Here is a 15041-nt window from a genome sequence, read left to right on the forward strand (position 1 = left end):
AACTCCACTTCTTTCACTTTGAAGCAGCATTTCCAGGGAGCACTGGAAAACAGCAAGCCAGAAGGAGGTTCATACTGGATCATTTGCTAAATTAAGCTAAGTAAGTGCTGCCTTCCCCCACTGCTTTCTTATATTGGAAGCAAGGAGTCCTGCCTCCATTAGGAAACACTGGCAAAAAAATGCACAAACGATGCTCTTGGCGGGATGTTACACTTTCACACAGCAGTTTTTGGCCTGCAGAGCTTTGAGTATTGTAGAAATGGAGTATCGCAGGGCTGGGGTGCGGCAGGCGCTTCCCTCCATAGCAGCAGGAGACAAAAATATTTAGAAGCAAACAAAATTAGATGCTAGCAGAAGCTGCTTGTTCCCAGTTTTTGTCAGGTTTTGCTTGTTTTTACGTTCAAAGCCCTTGTTTCAAGGGCAGAGAACCCCCGGAGTAGAGCGGGCCACGAAGCGTGTGCCATGGTGCGTGGGGTGAGCGTCTCACCTCGCATCCCCACAGCACGGCAGGAAAATGAGGACGTGTTTGGCTTCATCGGGGATCACCCATAGCCCTTGGCAGTACCTGGAGCGTGGAGCGGCCGTGATTCTGATCCGCTTTCACTATCCACCAGCACGTGCTGTCCCGGGGACAAGGTGCTTGGCGGCGACACGGCCGAGGGAGCCGGAGGGAGAGCAAGGGGGGCTGAGCGTGGGGCCGGCCGCTGGGCCAGGCCGCCCTCTGCTCCCGCCGGCCGCCAAGGTTGTGCCAAGATTACACCAAGACTCTGGTTTGTTTTTCCCTCGTCAGTATTTCCTAGTGCAGGCAAGACTCCCCACTTCGAATCTAAGAGAACAGCGGGGGACAAGCTGCACTTATTTAGCTTAAATTAGCAAACGATCTAACTCGAGCCTCGCGCGCCCGCCTCAGCGCCCGCGCCTCTCCCTGCCGCCCCCCGCGCAGCCGCCGTTGCGCGCGGCCGTTGGCGGCCGTTGGCGCGCGCGCCCCGCCCCGGCGCAGGCTCGCGGCGCGGCCCCGCGGCGCGGCCCCGCCCGGGAGCGCGCCCTGCCCGCCCGCCCGCCCGCGCCCGCCGCAGCGCCGCTCCCTGCAGCTGCCCGCGCCGCTGCCGCCGCCGCTGCCGGGGCGCGGGGGAGGCGGCCGCCGCCGCCGCCGCACGCAGCCGCCCGCCGAGCCGCGCAGGCCGGGCCGGGCCGATCCGTGCAGGTAGGTGCGGGCCGGGGCTGCGCCCCTCAGCGCCGCGGCAAGATGGAGACGCGGCCGGCGGCGGGGGAGGGGAGCGGGGCGAAGGCCGCGGGCCCGGGAGAGGCCTCGGCCTCCCCTCCCCGCTCTGGGGCGGCGGAGCGGGGCGCTCGCCGTGGGTTCGGGGTGGGGGAGGTAGAGGCAGGGCCTTCGTCACCCCCCTCCTCCTCTTCCTCCCGCTGGGGTGTCCGGGGAGGCCACACCCTGCGCGGCCCGGGACGGAGCGGGGCCGTTAACGGGGCCGCGTTTAGCCCGAGCGGGGGCCTGACCCGCGTAGTGCCCCGCGCGGGGCGGGGAGCCCGGACGAGGCCTCGCGGCCGCGGGGGAAGAACCGTTCCCCCACGGGAATGTCCCGGGCAGGGGCAGCCCTGAGCAGGGCCCGGCGGGGTGAGGGCACCTGCGCCCTGCCCTGCGGACCCGGTTCCGCTCCGTGCCGGGCCAGGGCCCTGCGCGGCCTGTCCCGGCAGGGGAGGCCGCTCCTGCTCGTGCCCCCGTGGTGGCCGAGCGGCCCCAAACGCGCCGGAGCCCCCCGCGTGGCCCCCTTTGTGTGGCCCCTCACCTGCGGCCTGGGCAGGTACGCAGAGCCCTGCTCGCTGCTGCGTGCTTGCAGCACAGCCCCATTAACACCTGGAATTTCAGTGTGTACCAACGGCCCGTGTTTACGTTTCCTTGAAATGCGTTGCCTGGACGAACGGGATTAGTTCGTGTCTTCGTTCACATCGCACGCGTTTCGGGGCATCTGAATGCCATGTGCCCCTGGCATTCCTCTCTTGTGCCGCGGGTTAGTACACTCAGCGTACGCACCGCCTGTGTAAATGGTGTATGTTCCTGGGGATGCCCAGAAATAGTCGAGTGCATGCCTATTGCTGCGTAATCCTTCTAGGTTAATTAGTGAATAGTTGCACCTTTAATTTGCAACTCTCTCTGGATTGTCTCTCTTGAGAAAGTAACAGTTTGAGCCATGTAATTTTTCTTTTCTCTCTCTTTTTTTTTTTTTTCAAAATGAAAGGAGGAATTCTAGGCTAATGTATGTCTTAAATGATGGTTTCTTTTCCAATCTTGAAACGTCACTTTCTCCTGCAACTCTTTTCTTGGTCTGCATCCTTCAAGTTTTAGATGCTACATTAAACACAAAATCCTGCATATTTGTCCAATGACTCTGGATTCAACAAATGCATTTTATGTCTTCCTGCATTCTAGCCTAAGGACATGGCAGTGGACACGTTTGGGTGTGTTGATAGGGGTCTGGAGCCCCCATGCTAATTCTGTCCCAGAGAAACACTGTAGAAGAGCACACCAAGAACTCAGACCGCAGCCAGGAGTTGAGAACAGCCTTGATGAATATTTGATCTCTCTTGATGCTTTCAAATCCTCCCGTGGGAGGAGATTGGTTAGGGAGAGAGGAGAGGGGAGATGAGAACACCCATGGAGATGAAGGAGCATCTCCCACCTCTTGGAGCTGTTGTTCTAGACTACGGCGAGGGCTGTTCCCTGGGGAGAAAAGAGGTGGCTGAGAACACCCAGCGAGATGAAGGAGCATCTCCTCCTCCTCTGAGCTGTTCTAGGCTATGCTGAGGTCTATTCCTGTTTACCTGGGAGTATCGCTTTGAGATGAAGGGACAGCTTCACACACACCAGTAATCCTTTTTTCTTATATATATATATATATGTATATATATTTTATTTATATATATATATATATATATATATAAATAGAAAGATCTCCCTCTACCTGCTCTGTCATTCGTATCCATATTTGGATCACCTTGAAGTTTGGTAATTACAGAACCACAGAATAATCAGAATGCCATTTTGCTATTTTGTTTTTTTAAGCCGATCTGATACTGCAGCACATTGCAACAGGAATCCAGGTCTCTCTTGCCTGGTGGTGCCTTGACTCTGTGCTGCCCTGCTCCTACTTGTGGTTTTCTCTGCAGCCCCATTCCCTGTGCTGAAAACACCCTCTCCTGAGTTCATTAAGATGTCAAAAAGACTTTTTTTTTTTTTTGAGGTCTAATTTTTTTTCTGAGACCAGAGGACAATGAGACAGTTGGCAGCTACTAAGTAGAGCAATTTAGGCTGACCTAGAACCTCAGTCTGTGTCTGTGCTCTCACAAAAATGTGCGTCCCTGTTTTTCCTGCTTTGCCAGCAAAGTGTTGCTTTTTCTTTCCTGCCACATTACTTTGCAGCAGGATCAGGTCCCTGGTTTTGGCTCATCCTGCTCTTGCCCAATAGCGTTGGCACAAAGAAAGGGAATGTGGGCAAAGAGGAAAGGGCAAGATTATCCCGTTCAGTAACGCTGGCCATTTGGAGTGGTTTGTATTGATGGTGAAACCGTCCTGGCAACTGTGTCAGGGTCATTGGAGGCGCACAGTTAATTAGGTGGCTGACATGATCCTCGTTTCTGTGAAGGTATTTAAGCCTTTTAATGTGTTGTGTTTCTCAGCGTCACTGTATGGTTGTGTTAGCTTTATTTTGGGATGGGAAAAAGTCATCTCGCCTTATTTTTTTTTCCCTGACGTTGCTGTCTCATAAAAACCTACTCCTAGATAAAAGACATATATACATATATATGTATTAGAGAGCATATCAATTACCTGCTTGCCTGTTTCTGTGATCAAATCACAGTCCGTCCCTAAAAGTTCACAGTTTGCAGAACATTTGGCCTAGCTAATGCCCAGCAAGATCTAACCTTAGGGAGCAGAGCTGGTCTCTGCAGTAGATCTAGAACTGATGTTTAGGATTTGGTGACCACTGTTTCTGCAGGTTTCTCTGAGTCCTTTTTATCGTTGTTAGGTATCATCAGTTTTGAATTGAGCCTGAACAGGAGCAGCTTCCACCTACTGCCCAGTAGAACATCTAGAGTAGTCCATTAAGAAAAATCACATTTGATAAGTTTGCTAATCCCTTCACCCTCGGGCAAATAAACCCACCTAACTTGATGCCTCCCCACTTGCCCATTAACCAAACTCTTGGTCAGACTCATGCCCAGACTGTCTAGTAATTGCCCTCGCAGGGCTGCTCCTGGCCCTCGAGCGGGCAGCGCCCGTGTGGTGTAGCCTCCACGTGAGGAGGCATCGTGTGTCTCCTGCATCCATCGTGTTTGCTTTGTGTTGGCGCCAGCAAGAGCAGCCAGGCACCCTCTGAGCCCCGGGAAAGCCCATCTCAGAGTACACAGGGGCCTGGCCAGACTGGCACTGCCCTCAAGTCCACATAACAGAGACAAAAGATAGATAACATACAACATATAGACCAGAGAATGCATCCTGGGTGCGTGCGCGTAGCCCTTTGGATCTCAGATAATGTGGAGGGGCTGGAAAAAAGACTGGAGCTCCCAAAGCTGCACAGACTCCTCCAGATTCTAGCTCCTGAGTAAGGAGTGGGAGAGGGAGCCGCACTCCTTGACAAGGGAGGGCTCCCCTGGCACGCCTGGGAAGGAGCAATGAAAGGTGATTGCCATCTCCACCCTTCACCTCTGCCACCCCAGCTTCACTGTCTTTTGCCATTCCTCACAATTAAGTGAAAAAATTGACCTTGGGTCAGCAGGAAAAGGATTACAGTTGTAATTTATTGTGTGGCTCAGTGAATTCTTCATTTCTTAGTCTTTTTGCACTAAGAATAATTGAGAAATAAACTGTCTATTTTCAAAATTATATGTTATCTCTTCTATTTGCAGTCTCCTGTCATTATTGTAGTTGCTATAGCAAGTCACTTCTGTAAAGAGATTGTTTTTATATGTTAGCTTTTAAAAATATGTTTTACCTTGTGTCAAATGATGAGAAAAATCAGATTATGCAATCGGTTTTAACTTCAAGAAGTGTTTCGTAAGCACATTTTGGAGAAACTGGTTATCTAGCTTCAGAGGTAGATCATATTTCAAATATAGGTTTAAATGTTATTATGTATGTTCTGCCACTGAAGGCAGAATTTCATATTAGATGCTTTTAAATATTTACATTTACGGGAATTTTCAAGATAAAGTGCAACATTGAGAAACCAAACAATTACGGGTTTTTAAAAAATCAGGCAAGGCTTTAACAAGAATTAACATGTAGAAAAGGAGCTGACTGAAATGAACACTTGAAAAAATGTTTTAATAGATGCAGTTTATTTTATAAATTGAGTGATGAAAGTGTTTATCACAGCCACAATTCTAAAAGGGGAAAACAAACCCAATAATCATATCTGCGTTACAATCTTTGGACTGGAAAGGTAAAACAACCATGTTGCTGCTGCTTAAACCTCCCCTGCAAAAAGCCCAAAGCCTTTGGTATTCTCCAGGGCCGTGGTCCCTGCCCACTGTTGTCAGCAGCACAGAGCATTCTTTATGCGAAGACCTTGAACAGAGCTGGTCCTGTGCTTCACTGAGAGTCTTTTAATTAGTGGAAGTGACAGTGAAAGTATTAATATAGAAATAATATTTGTAGCTACTTATGTTTCTATATACTACATCATATATATTTGCGGTAAGCAAGGTTGGATGACAGGGTGAAAATATTCTGGTAAACAGTTTTCTGTGGCCCTGTCAATACTGTTGAAACCATCACTAGCTCAGCTGTGGAAAAAACAGAGGGGAAAAAATGAGTGTTTCTTATGTACTAACTCTCATTGAAATGTCTTTTCCTAAGCAGAATTGTTCCTCCCTGGCAGTAGGGTTACCTTTCCTGGTATTCATCATCTGAAAAGCTGTAACACAGATGTGCTTCCAGTTTTTGTTCAAAGACTTTGATTCAAAGCATGTTGTGCCAGAATTCAAAAGCACTTGCCGCAAGTCTGTGCTTGGCCTCTCGGCGCTGCGGCTCGTGGAGCTGAAGTAGCTGAGCTCTGCTATAGTAGGAAAACACTAAGCTGGGGTTGGTGAGCTCAGAACAGCTTCCCACTTCGTATTCTGGAATTGATTATTCTGTTTAATGCAGTCTATGGGTCACAGGTTCAGTACTCTGTATAAAATATTCAGTGCCTGAGAGCCTGTTTGCAGTGGGCTCTCCTCCTTTCTCTGCTTTTGAGTGTGTTTGTCTCGTCTGCGCTGGCGGCTAAATTCTACCCATGTAGGAGGCCAAGGGCACCATGTCTGATGAATGTTATCAAAGGCACCGTTGTGCAGGCGCAGCCCAAGAGGATTTTTTTTAATGTAGTATGTTTCGATGAGTTTTGTTCCTAAAATCTTGTGCCATGAACAAGACATGATTTTTTTTTTTGTTCGTTTGTCTTGTTTGATTGTTTTTTGCATAGTTTCAAATACAGAGCTTGGCCATACTGCTAGGAGATGTCTCAGTAGCTGTAAGCTAGAGTTGGGCAATGTATTGCTCTATAATTAATGATACAAGGAACCACTTTTTCTGTCCACCCAAAAGCCTATAAATCACTGGGTGGTTTTTAGTTAGGTGAAATTTCTTATTTTCAGAGTCTGTATTACTTAGATATAATTCCTTTTTTTTCCAATAGAAACCAACAAGTGAGATCAAGATTGATTTTGAAATGCAAAAATGTTAATGGCAGCTCTGTATACTCTGTATTGACAGAGCAGTAGCAGTCATCTAAACAGAATAAAACTTTAAAACTCACCTCACTACCATTAGAACGGATTAACCATGCAGGTTGTTAAGAATGGCAGTGGGGCTATACATTGGAAGCTATGGCTTTACTGTGTCCAGATACCCCCAGCACTAAGGCGTTGCAACTCCCACACGGATGGGCCTGTTCGTTTCTTTATTTCCTGCAGCAGTGAAGCTTCTGTCCTCCTTTGCATGGGAATCTCTAACGTTGTTTCCATTTCTCCAAAGTTCCTTTATCCAGTTGCCTCCCTTCTGCTCCAGTATTATTATCTTTGTAAGATAATAATAATAATAATTACTGAATAAGAAAGAATCCAAACAGTAACCCCACTGGGGACACTTTCCAGCAAAAAAAAAAAAATCCTTGTGAAATAGGACTTTTACTACAGTCTCTCATCTGAATTATTTCCTTACACAGAGACATAAAGTTTAAAAAAGTGATTTAAGTAAACTGTTGCAAATACCTTTTACATATACATTTACGTGTTTAAAACAAGTAAGTTCGATTTCACTGGAAACTTTTCTGGTCAGTTTTATTTCAGAATGCTTGCACACCAAGTTGCATATGTTTGGCTATACAATCGAGCTAGAGTGTGATTTTTAAACTTGGATAGCTTTGTATTTTATACAAGTTCTTGTTTATACTGTAGATCTCGCTGCCAAGAAACTTGCTTCTACTTTGCAGATAGACTCGTGCCGTGTGTGCACGGCATTCTTTTATTCCCCACAGTAACGTGAGTGAAGTAAAATTGTGCTGGAAATCTCCATGATAGTATAATTAAGGACAAAATTGTAATGTATCTTAAAATCTCTCAAAAGAATGTCTAAAATAAAAATAGAATTCTGTATAGAATACAGACTATGGGTACTAGAAATTTTTATGGATGGACCTACAGACACATGCAACTGGTGATGAAATGCCAAATGCCAAGGCTGTTGCAGTGTCCTGAGCAGTGCCTGCAATAGCTCTCCCCAGGAAAGAGGAATGATTGGAATCTGTGCTAAAGATCCCCAGGACTGTAAGGAGGAGGAAAAGCAGAGCTAAGAATGCTGAAGGTAAACAGGAGCGGGCTGGGAGCTGCTCCCCGCCACCGTCCCGAGCAATGGAGCTGATCCCGCTTCCTGGCCGTAGAGCTGGAGCTGCTTGCCGGGGCCGCGGCCAGTATCCCTGCGCTGCAGGGAGCACAGGGAAAAGAATGTCCCCAATCTCTCCGAGTGTCCTCCAGCATGTCAGCAAACAGAGGAATGGCCCTTCACCAGCAATTTGCGACTCCTGTCAGCAAAAATCAGTATCAGCACCCTTATGTTTGCAATTAAGCGTCATGAAAAAATTTCAGGGTTTTTTTTTTTTTGTCTTTTTAATATTGTGAGCCTTTTCTAGCAGGGTTAAAGGAAGATAACACTTCTTAAAATGGAAGGTTTTTTGATTGCTTAGTGTAGAAAACATTAAGCTTTTTTTTTTTTTTTTTTTTTCCTGTGGCTGCACAAAAAAAAAAGGCAGTTTGCTCTCTTGGTCTGCAGCTTACTTTTTTTTTTTTTTTTTTTTTGCTAAGTGCAGGACTGCTATTTATTTTTAGTTGTTTCGCTTCCTAGTGAGCATCTGCAATAGCAGTAGCTTCACATTTGCTCTACTGTGACCCAATTCAACAAACCAGAATTGTTGTACTTAGCTAAGCTCTACTAGAACCATGCAATACTTAAGCTATATCACTATCATAATTTCAATATTTGAAATAAAATCATATTCATATATTTGCACATGAATAATGTCGACACTGTGATATGTGCATCTTACAAGCCAAGATAAAATGAATGTTCAAACAGGAAATGTAACCATTGTAAGTAGAAGAAAAGGGAACTGTGACGTACCCCTGGGTAAATGAAAAATAAAAAAGAAATAAAGAAGAAAATTTTTAAAAAAATCAGTAGTTAGTGGTAGAATTTAATTTTGGTTGCTTAGAATTCAGCTGTAGGTTGCTGAATTTATTTCAGTTCTACTTTTGGAAAAATATAGTAAGCTTTCTAGGCCTTATCTGCTAGAGAAATTTTCCACAGGAACAGCTACTTGGCCTACTAAGCATAACTGTAAGGCACAGAAATGTTCCAGAAGTGCCAGATGCTGTTTGGATTGCTTGTCTTCAGCATGGTTAAACGTTACTGTTTTAAGCGAAGTATTTTGAGTATATTTAAGTTGTAGAGTCAGTAGAGCTGAATGGGTCAAATGCCCTCTTGTTACTTTTTGAGTTTATTTTTACCCCCTGAATCGGTACGTATGCAGTGCATGTTTAGAATTGTTAATACTATAAAAGATTTAGAACAGCAGTAACATATTTTTGTGCGTGCATGTGATTCTGCCCCCATAGACCTGCTGAAGGGATTTGGCGTAACTGGTTTCAGCATAACCAGCTGATGCAGAGACGTTGCTTGTGATGACAACTGTGGCCTCACATGGTTTCCAGCAGCTAGACATCAGTTCATCCATAGGAGTCAGGGTTAGTGTGCCCTAACGTTCAGGTAGAGGAGAGGTGCAGGGACTCTACCTCTCCAGGGTTTGTAGCTAAGCACAAATGAAGTTGTTTAAGCTTATGAAAAAAATGTGGGTTCTGTAAAACTATTATTGGCATTGGTCATGCTTGTTTTGCAGTATTGTTGCAATATGCGTCCGTACAAGTATGGTAGCTTCTTACCACTGAGTTGGTATCATTGGCAATCTGCATCTGCTCTTCTAATTGGGACAGTAATGTGGAAATTTCTGCAGGCTGGCATCTTCTGTGTTTTACTGGGATAACTTTATACCTCTGCTTTCCCAAACTTTGGCACTGTTATGTTATCAACTGTTTTGTTGCATACATAATTTCAAAAGAAGCAACAGAAGTGATTGTCTTTTAGTAATTTGTTGCAGTAAAAAATCTTCAAAGGACTAATTCAAGGGGCTTGTATTTTCTTTGGTGCACATATGATAAGTTAATCTTGCAGCTAGAACAGCTAAAATCTAGAGGAAATTTGGCTAGAAAGGTTTTGAAATCATAGTGAGTGAACAAATACTGTTTTTCTTGGTTGCTGAGATGCTGTTTTTCATTTTTAATGCACTTCTTCCCTAATTATGTGTGTCTGAATAATACTATTTTAGATAGTCACTTTTAGTGGTGGAAGGGTTGCAGTGCAAACCCTCAAATGAAAGCTCGCTCTTATCTAAAAAGCTAATTTACTGACATCAAGGCTGCTAAGAATAGTCAAAGTAGTTGACTAATCTTAACAAATAGAGGTAGCTCCTGAAGGATTCTTTCTTGTAGAAGGCTGCAGTATTATTATGCACTGATACATATCTGTCTCTCTTGTTTTTGGTAGAAAATGATGCACCCTGTTGCCAGCGGCAATGCAGCTTTCTGTGGGACCGGCAAGAGCTCTTGCCTTAACGAAGACAGCGTGAGGGCGGCTGAGCAGTTTGACTTGTATGCCAGCCAGCAAAGCAAATACGGCCACACGGTCGGCCACAAGCCCATCGCCTGCCAGAGACAAGATGCCCTCAATGAGTCCCACTTGCAGACCACAAGTGGCAGGAATATAGAGACAAAAGATGAACTGAAGAAAAAGAAAAACCTCAACCGATCTGGCAAACGTGGGAGACCATCAGGGACCACAAAATCAGCAGGGTACCGAACCAGCACAGGTCGACCCCTGGGGACCACCAAAGCAGCTGGATTTAAGACAAGTCCAGGCAGACCCTTGGGTACAACTAAAGCAGCGGGATACAAAGTCAGCCCAGGCAGACCTCCAGGTAGCATTAAAGCTCTCTCACGCCTTGCAAATCTAAGTTATACTTGTGGCAGTGCAGCTTTTCCCTACCCTATGGTGCATAACAGAGGAGTCCATGCCCCTGGTGAAACCAGCAGCAAAATCAAACAGCCTAATGAATGAACGAAAAGAATTAGTAATTCCTTACTAATCTGCTTTACTCTGAATTTTGGCATGTTTCTTGCATTTTATTGTAGTGTTTGCAGAATTATGACTCTCTAAATTTTATTTTTATTCAAATAATGCCATGGCCTATGGGTGCAGTTCACTAACTTTAAAAGCAACATTGTGAGGGCATTGGTATAAAGATATTATCTTTTTCCTTTAAATCATAATTTATAAGAAAATCTGAAGTGACACATATGCCTTGGTGTGTATACTTTTAAGTAATGCTCATGTCCTCAATTTTACATTCACTTTCTGGTAAATCTAGCTGTGTGGTTATGCATTAAGTAATTGAAATAAGGATAGAATTAGCTGGCCACTGGTTCATGATGTGGCATATGCCACAACAAAGAACTTACCCAGATAAGGTCCTACTTGATCAAGGCAAAAAAAAAAAAAAAAGATTGATGACTTTGACTAGGAGCAACTGCAAAATTCTGAGATCCTCTGTGTTTTTAAATAGGAAAGAATAGAAAGCAAGATACGTTTTCCACTTCTGCCGGAGCTTATACAGACCTCAAATAGATACTTAGAAACTTTTAAGAACCTTTTCTGAAGTGCTGGTTTCAGGAGACTCTTATTTCTAGAGTTGTAGCATTAAGTCAATTTCAACTAATGTTCCAAAAATATTTTTGAAAATATTAAAGGAAACTTAGCATTTGTATAGCACATTACAGCTTCACAGCGCCTTATTAATACAAACTAATTTGCCTTTAGATGATGGCTCTTCTTTTCTTTATGCTGTTACAGGATTCTGCTGTGTGTTTTTTTTTTATGCCTAATAGCACACCTACCAAATCACAAATAATTCTTTGAAATCTGAAGTATTTTATAAGAAATAAGTACTGTCCATTCTAGTTACATACTTGGTTAATATTAAACAGTATGTTCATAAATATGTAAATAGCTATTTACACTGCTTTTTTGCCTTTAAAGTCTGCGCTTAGCTGGCAGCTGTTTAATAGCTTTTAAAGTATTAATCTATAATGTTTACAAATTAAATTTTTTAAATATACTGTTGCCAAGTTTTCAGACTTAGTTTTGCTAGATAGTCCTAGAAATACAGTTATCTCATTGTTTGACACTTATACTATATTTAAGTTATGGAAGCTTATATATCTACCAAAGGACACCATTTTCATGATTTATAAAAGCGAACTGTATAGCTGGTGCAAACAGGATGCAGTTTACTGCACTGCTAGCCCCCAGATATAGAGCAGTTCATAGGAATTCACCTATGCATGCGAGCTGAAAAAATACGTTGTTGGTTAACTATAAATACCTTTCTTGACTCAAACTAAACCCTTCCCTGCTTCCAAAAGAAATGTTCCATTTTTCAACTGGGTGTGTCTTTTTTTTTTTTTTTTTTTTTAAGTGTGGGAGTGTGAGAGCGTGTGTGTGTAACGTGCACATACTTTATATTTCAAAAAATCCTCAGTGTTATATATTGTTTGTTCTAAACTTATTTTACTGGTATTAAAGCTTCTTACATCTGGAAGAAAGATTAAATTTAAGTTGCTTTAAGTATAATATAAATTTATGATAAATTTGTAACTTCAGATATCGGGGGGCATATAAAGTCTTTAAATTCTGGGGAGCAGAAATATTTTGGGTTATTTAGAGCTTGTCCTGAATGAGTTAATGGTATTGATAATTTTTGTTAACATAAATGCTATTCTGGCCTGCTGTCATTTTCATGAGAACTCTTGATTTCAGTGATGACAAGTTGAGAAACAGATGTGATGTTTCGTACCTTTTTTATCAGGAAAAAAGCAGCAAGCCTTCAGGTGTTCCAGTGATGCCTAACACATAATGAGCTGGACTTTATGCTGTACTTTACGATAGGTGTGTTGAATTGTTTTGGGGGGACTTTGTATGCACTGGCAACTAAGACAATGAACCTCAACTATACTGGATGGCTCCTTAGTCAATATATAAACTAACGGCAGCTAAACTGCTACTAAAATGTAGTTTCTCCGTGCTGAAGCTATGAATCCAGTTAGACGTTCTGTTCCTCAAGAAACTCGCAAGTAGGAAATTTAACAATCTTTCTCAGAACGATGTAACTTCTGACACACGCAAAATGTTGACGTGAATTAATTCACCCTCAGGATCTGTATTGTATCGGCTGTTTTTAATGAGATGATTTTTCAACAAAGACTGCTTTAAGCTCTTCCCTGAACTCAGCTGGGAAAGCAGTCCTCTTCAGCTGAATGTAATAACGACAGGAGCGTCCCACCTCGCTGGCAAGGAACGTGTTGCATGTCACCACTGTACCTTGGAGAAACTCCACTTCTTACCTCCTCCTGCGAATCCCGTTTGCTCCCGTTTCCTTCTCACTTGTGCATCCACTCAATGGTGCTGTGCTGTGTGTCAGGAGATAATGCAGATGTGTTAATGTTCTGCTAGTATAATGAGTTTTGTATTCAAGTATGCTGATGAAATAATTAAATCATCTAAGCAGTTTCTGTTCATTACAGTGTTTATTAATAATGTCAGACAAAATATAATCCCAGTAAAAACAATTAACACTGTCAATTGGGAAATGATGAGCGTAGAGCAGGAAGGTGTTCAGAGAGTCTCTAGAGGGTTGCTTGGCACCCCAGACTTAGCAAGGAGACCAGAAGGGCCCTGCAGGGCATTTCCTGCTCCGGCTTTATTTTATATTTGACTGTAGTTTACTGGTGCCATGCTGAGAGGGGAAGCAAAAAAGTTAAAAGATTCAAAGTGAAATATGAATGGAATTTTCAAATACTTTGCTTTGCCTATATATATAGTCTACAGAATACATTGTGCTTTTTTAACACTGTCTTTCCATGACAAACACTGAAAGAGCATGTTATTGCCTAAACTTTTTTACTAGCAATGGGAGAACTGGCCTTTTCCTTCCCACAGCATAAAGATTCTTGTAAGGTAAATTGCTTATTTTATATTACGTATCATCATTCAGCTCTTCATAAGCTAGGATCACTGTTGTGTATTAACACTGTTCTGAAGATGATCTACATGTCAAGTTTGTTTTTAGTAAGTTCTTTTAATTATCAAGTTTCTAACATGTCTTATTTAAACATAAATGAAATGTATTAGCTTGCTATTATTCCTTAATGATACTATACAAGTTCACTGTTTAATATACATATAGTAACTACTATTCAATTTTTGATTAAATTTACTTAACTTTAAAACCAAATAATTTTGCTACTATAAAGTCTTGCACTGGACATATTCAAGATGCTAGCACCATATTTTGACAGAAAAGAAATACAGATACCATCAGAAGTGGCTAACTTTGATAGCAAAGATAGTATTTTTAAAATCAGCAGTTAGCTTTGTCATTAAAGAAATGTTCTTTATATCTTGGATTTAAACTGATCAAAGTAACTATGTATCGAGAGCCATTAAAATTTCTGTTCTGAATGAATATATTTTCATTTTATCCAAAAGATCTTGGAGTTCAGTCAGGGCAAAACCAAGCTTTGTCAGTGAAAAGTGATGTGTCTGTGCAAAGGATTCCTTGCAACTGCAATATGCAGAGTAATTCAGATCAGAATTTACCCCCTCCTCCCCCTTTTTGAAGAGCTTTAAAAGGCAGAGCAATGTGAAGTCTTTTGTCTGATGGTTTCATTAGCTGTGACTCTGCTATTCTTTGTCATTTGTATAATGAAGTTTCATGCTATCCCTAGAGTGACAGTTGAAACAGTTGATAATAGTCATACTGCAAACTGCAGGCTTCATTTCTGACCCCAAAAGGCGTTTATTCTTCTCTATTTTAATGCATATATTTTAACACTGCTATAATATATTTATGATTCCTGTAGAGACTAGACCTTTTTCCTTATGATTATTTTTTTTTCAAATAGGTGAATCTGTATTCTGAAAATCGAACCACTTTGTGATTCTTTAATCTTTCACCATTTGCTTTTCCACAGGTTTACTTTGGGGGAAACAGCAACCTGTTAAATAACTAGTATCAGCACCCTGTCCTCTGCTGTAAAAAGCCTGATTAGATACTGTGTATGTTTTTATGTCCATGAACTTGAGCTACTCGTGTGCAATTATGTGTATGGGAATGGAGTAGTGTTCATGATCTGTATTTACATCATCATATGGATGTATATTTATTAATAAAGTTAATACTTTAAAACCTAACTCTCTTTTTTTCTCTGGCTTTTTTTATATATTTTAAATTGCGACTTAAAACATCTATAAAAATGTGCGAGACCACTTAGCTTAACTTGTAAAGGGAAACAGGGTGCTGCTGCTGTTTACTCTCCTGCTGTCTCAT

General features: G+C 42.7%; 1 protein-coding gene across 2 annotated transcripts; it reads left to right on the forward strand.

The window, feature by feature from the left end:
• Nucleotides 1–1126: 1126 nt before the first annotated feature.
• CUNH5orf24 (chromosome unknown C5orf24 homolog) lies at nucleotides 1127–14905 on the forward strand. Of its 2 annotated transcripts, XM_088536937.1 has the most exons (3): nucleotides 1127–1204; nucleotides 10145–10574; nucleotides 12522–14905. In XM_088536937.1, exons 2-3 carry the CDS (start codon nucleotides 10148–10150, stop codon nucleotides 12560–12562), a joined length of 468 nt encoding a protein of 155 aa, XP_088393063.1. In that variant the 5' UTR covers nucleotides 1127–1204; nucleotides 10145–10147; the 3' UTR covers nucleotides 12563–14905. The 2 variants fall into 2 exon arrangements, with proteins under 2 accessions (XP_088393063.1, XP_088393062.1); XM_088536936.1 differs by having other exon boundaries at nucleotides 10145–14905.
• The last annotated feature ends 136 nt before the right edge of the window (nucleotides 14906–15041 follow it).

This window comes from Tinamus guttatus, unplaced genomic scaffold (assembly GCF_059628265.1).
Source record: "Tinamus guttatus ecotype Peru unplaced genomic scaffold, ASM5962826v1 Tinamus_guttatus_pri_ptg000710l, whole genome shotgun sequence".
Lineage (NCBI taxonomy): Eukaryota > Metazoa > Chordata > Aves > Tinamiformes > Tinamidae > Tinamus > Tinamus guttatus.

Coding starts and splice junctions, on each gene's coding strand:
- CUNH5orf24 (XM_088536936.1), top strand. CDS start 10,148: ATGATGCACCCTGTTGCCAGCGGCAATGCAGCTTTCTGTGGGACCGGC.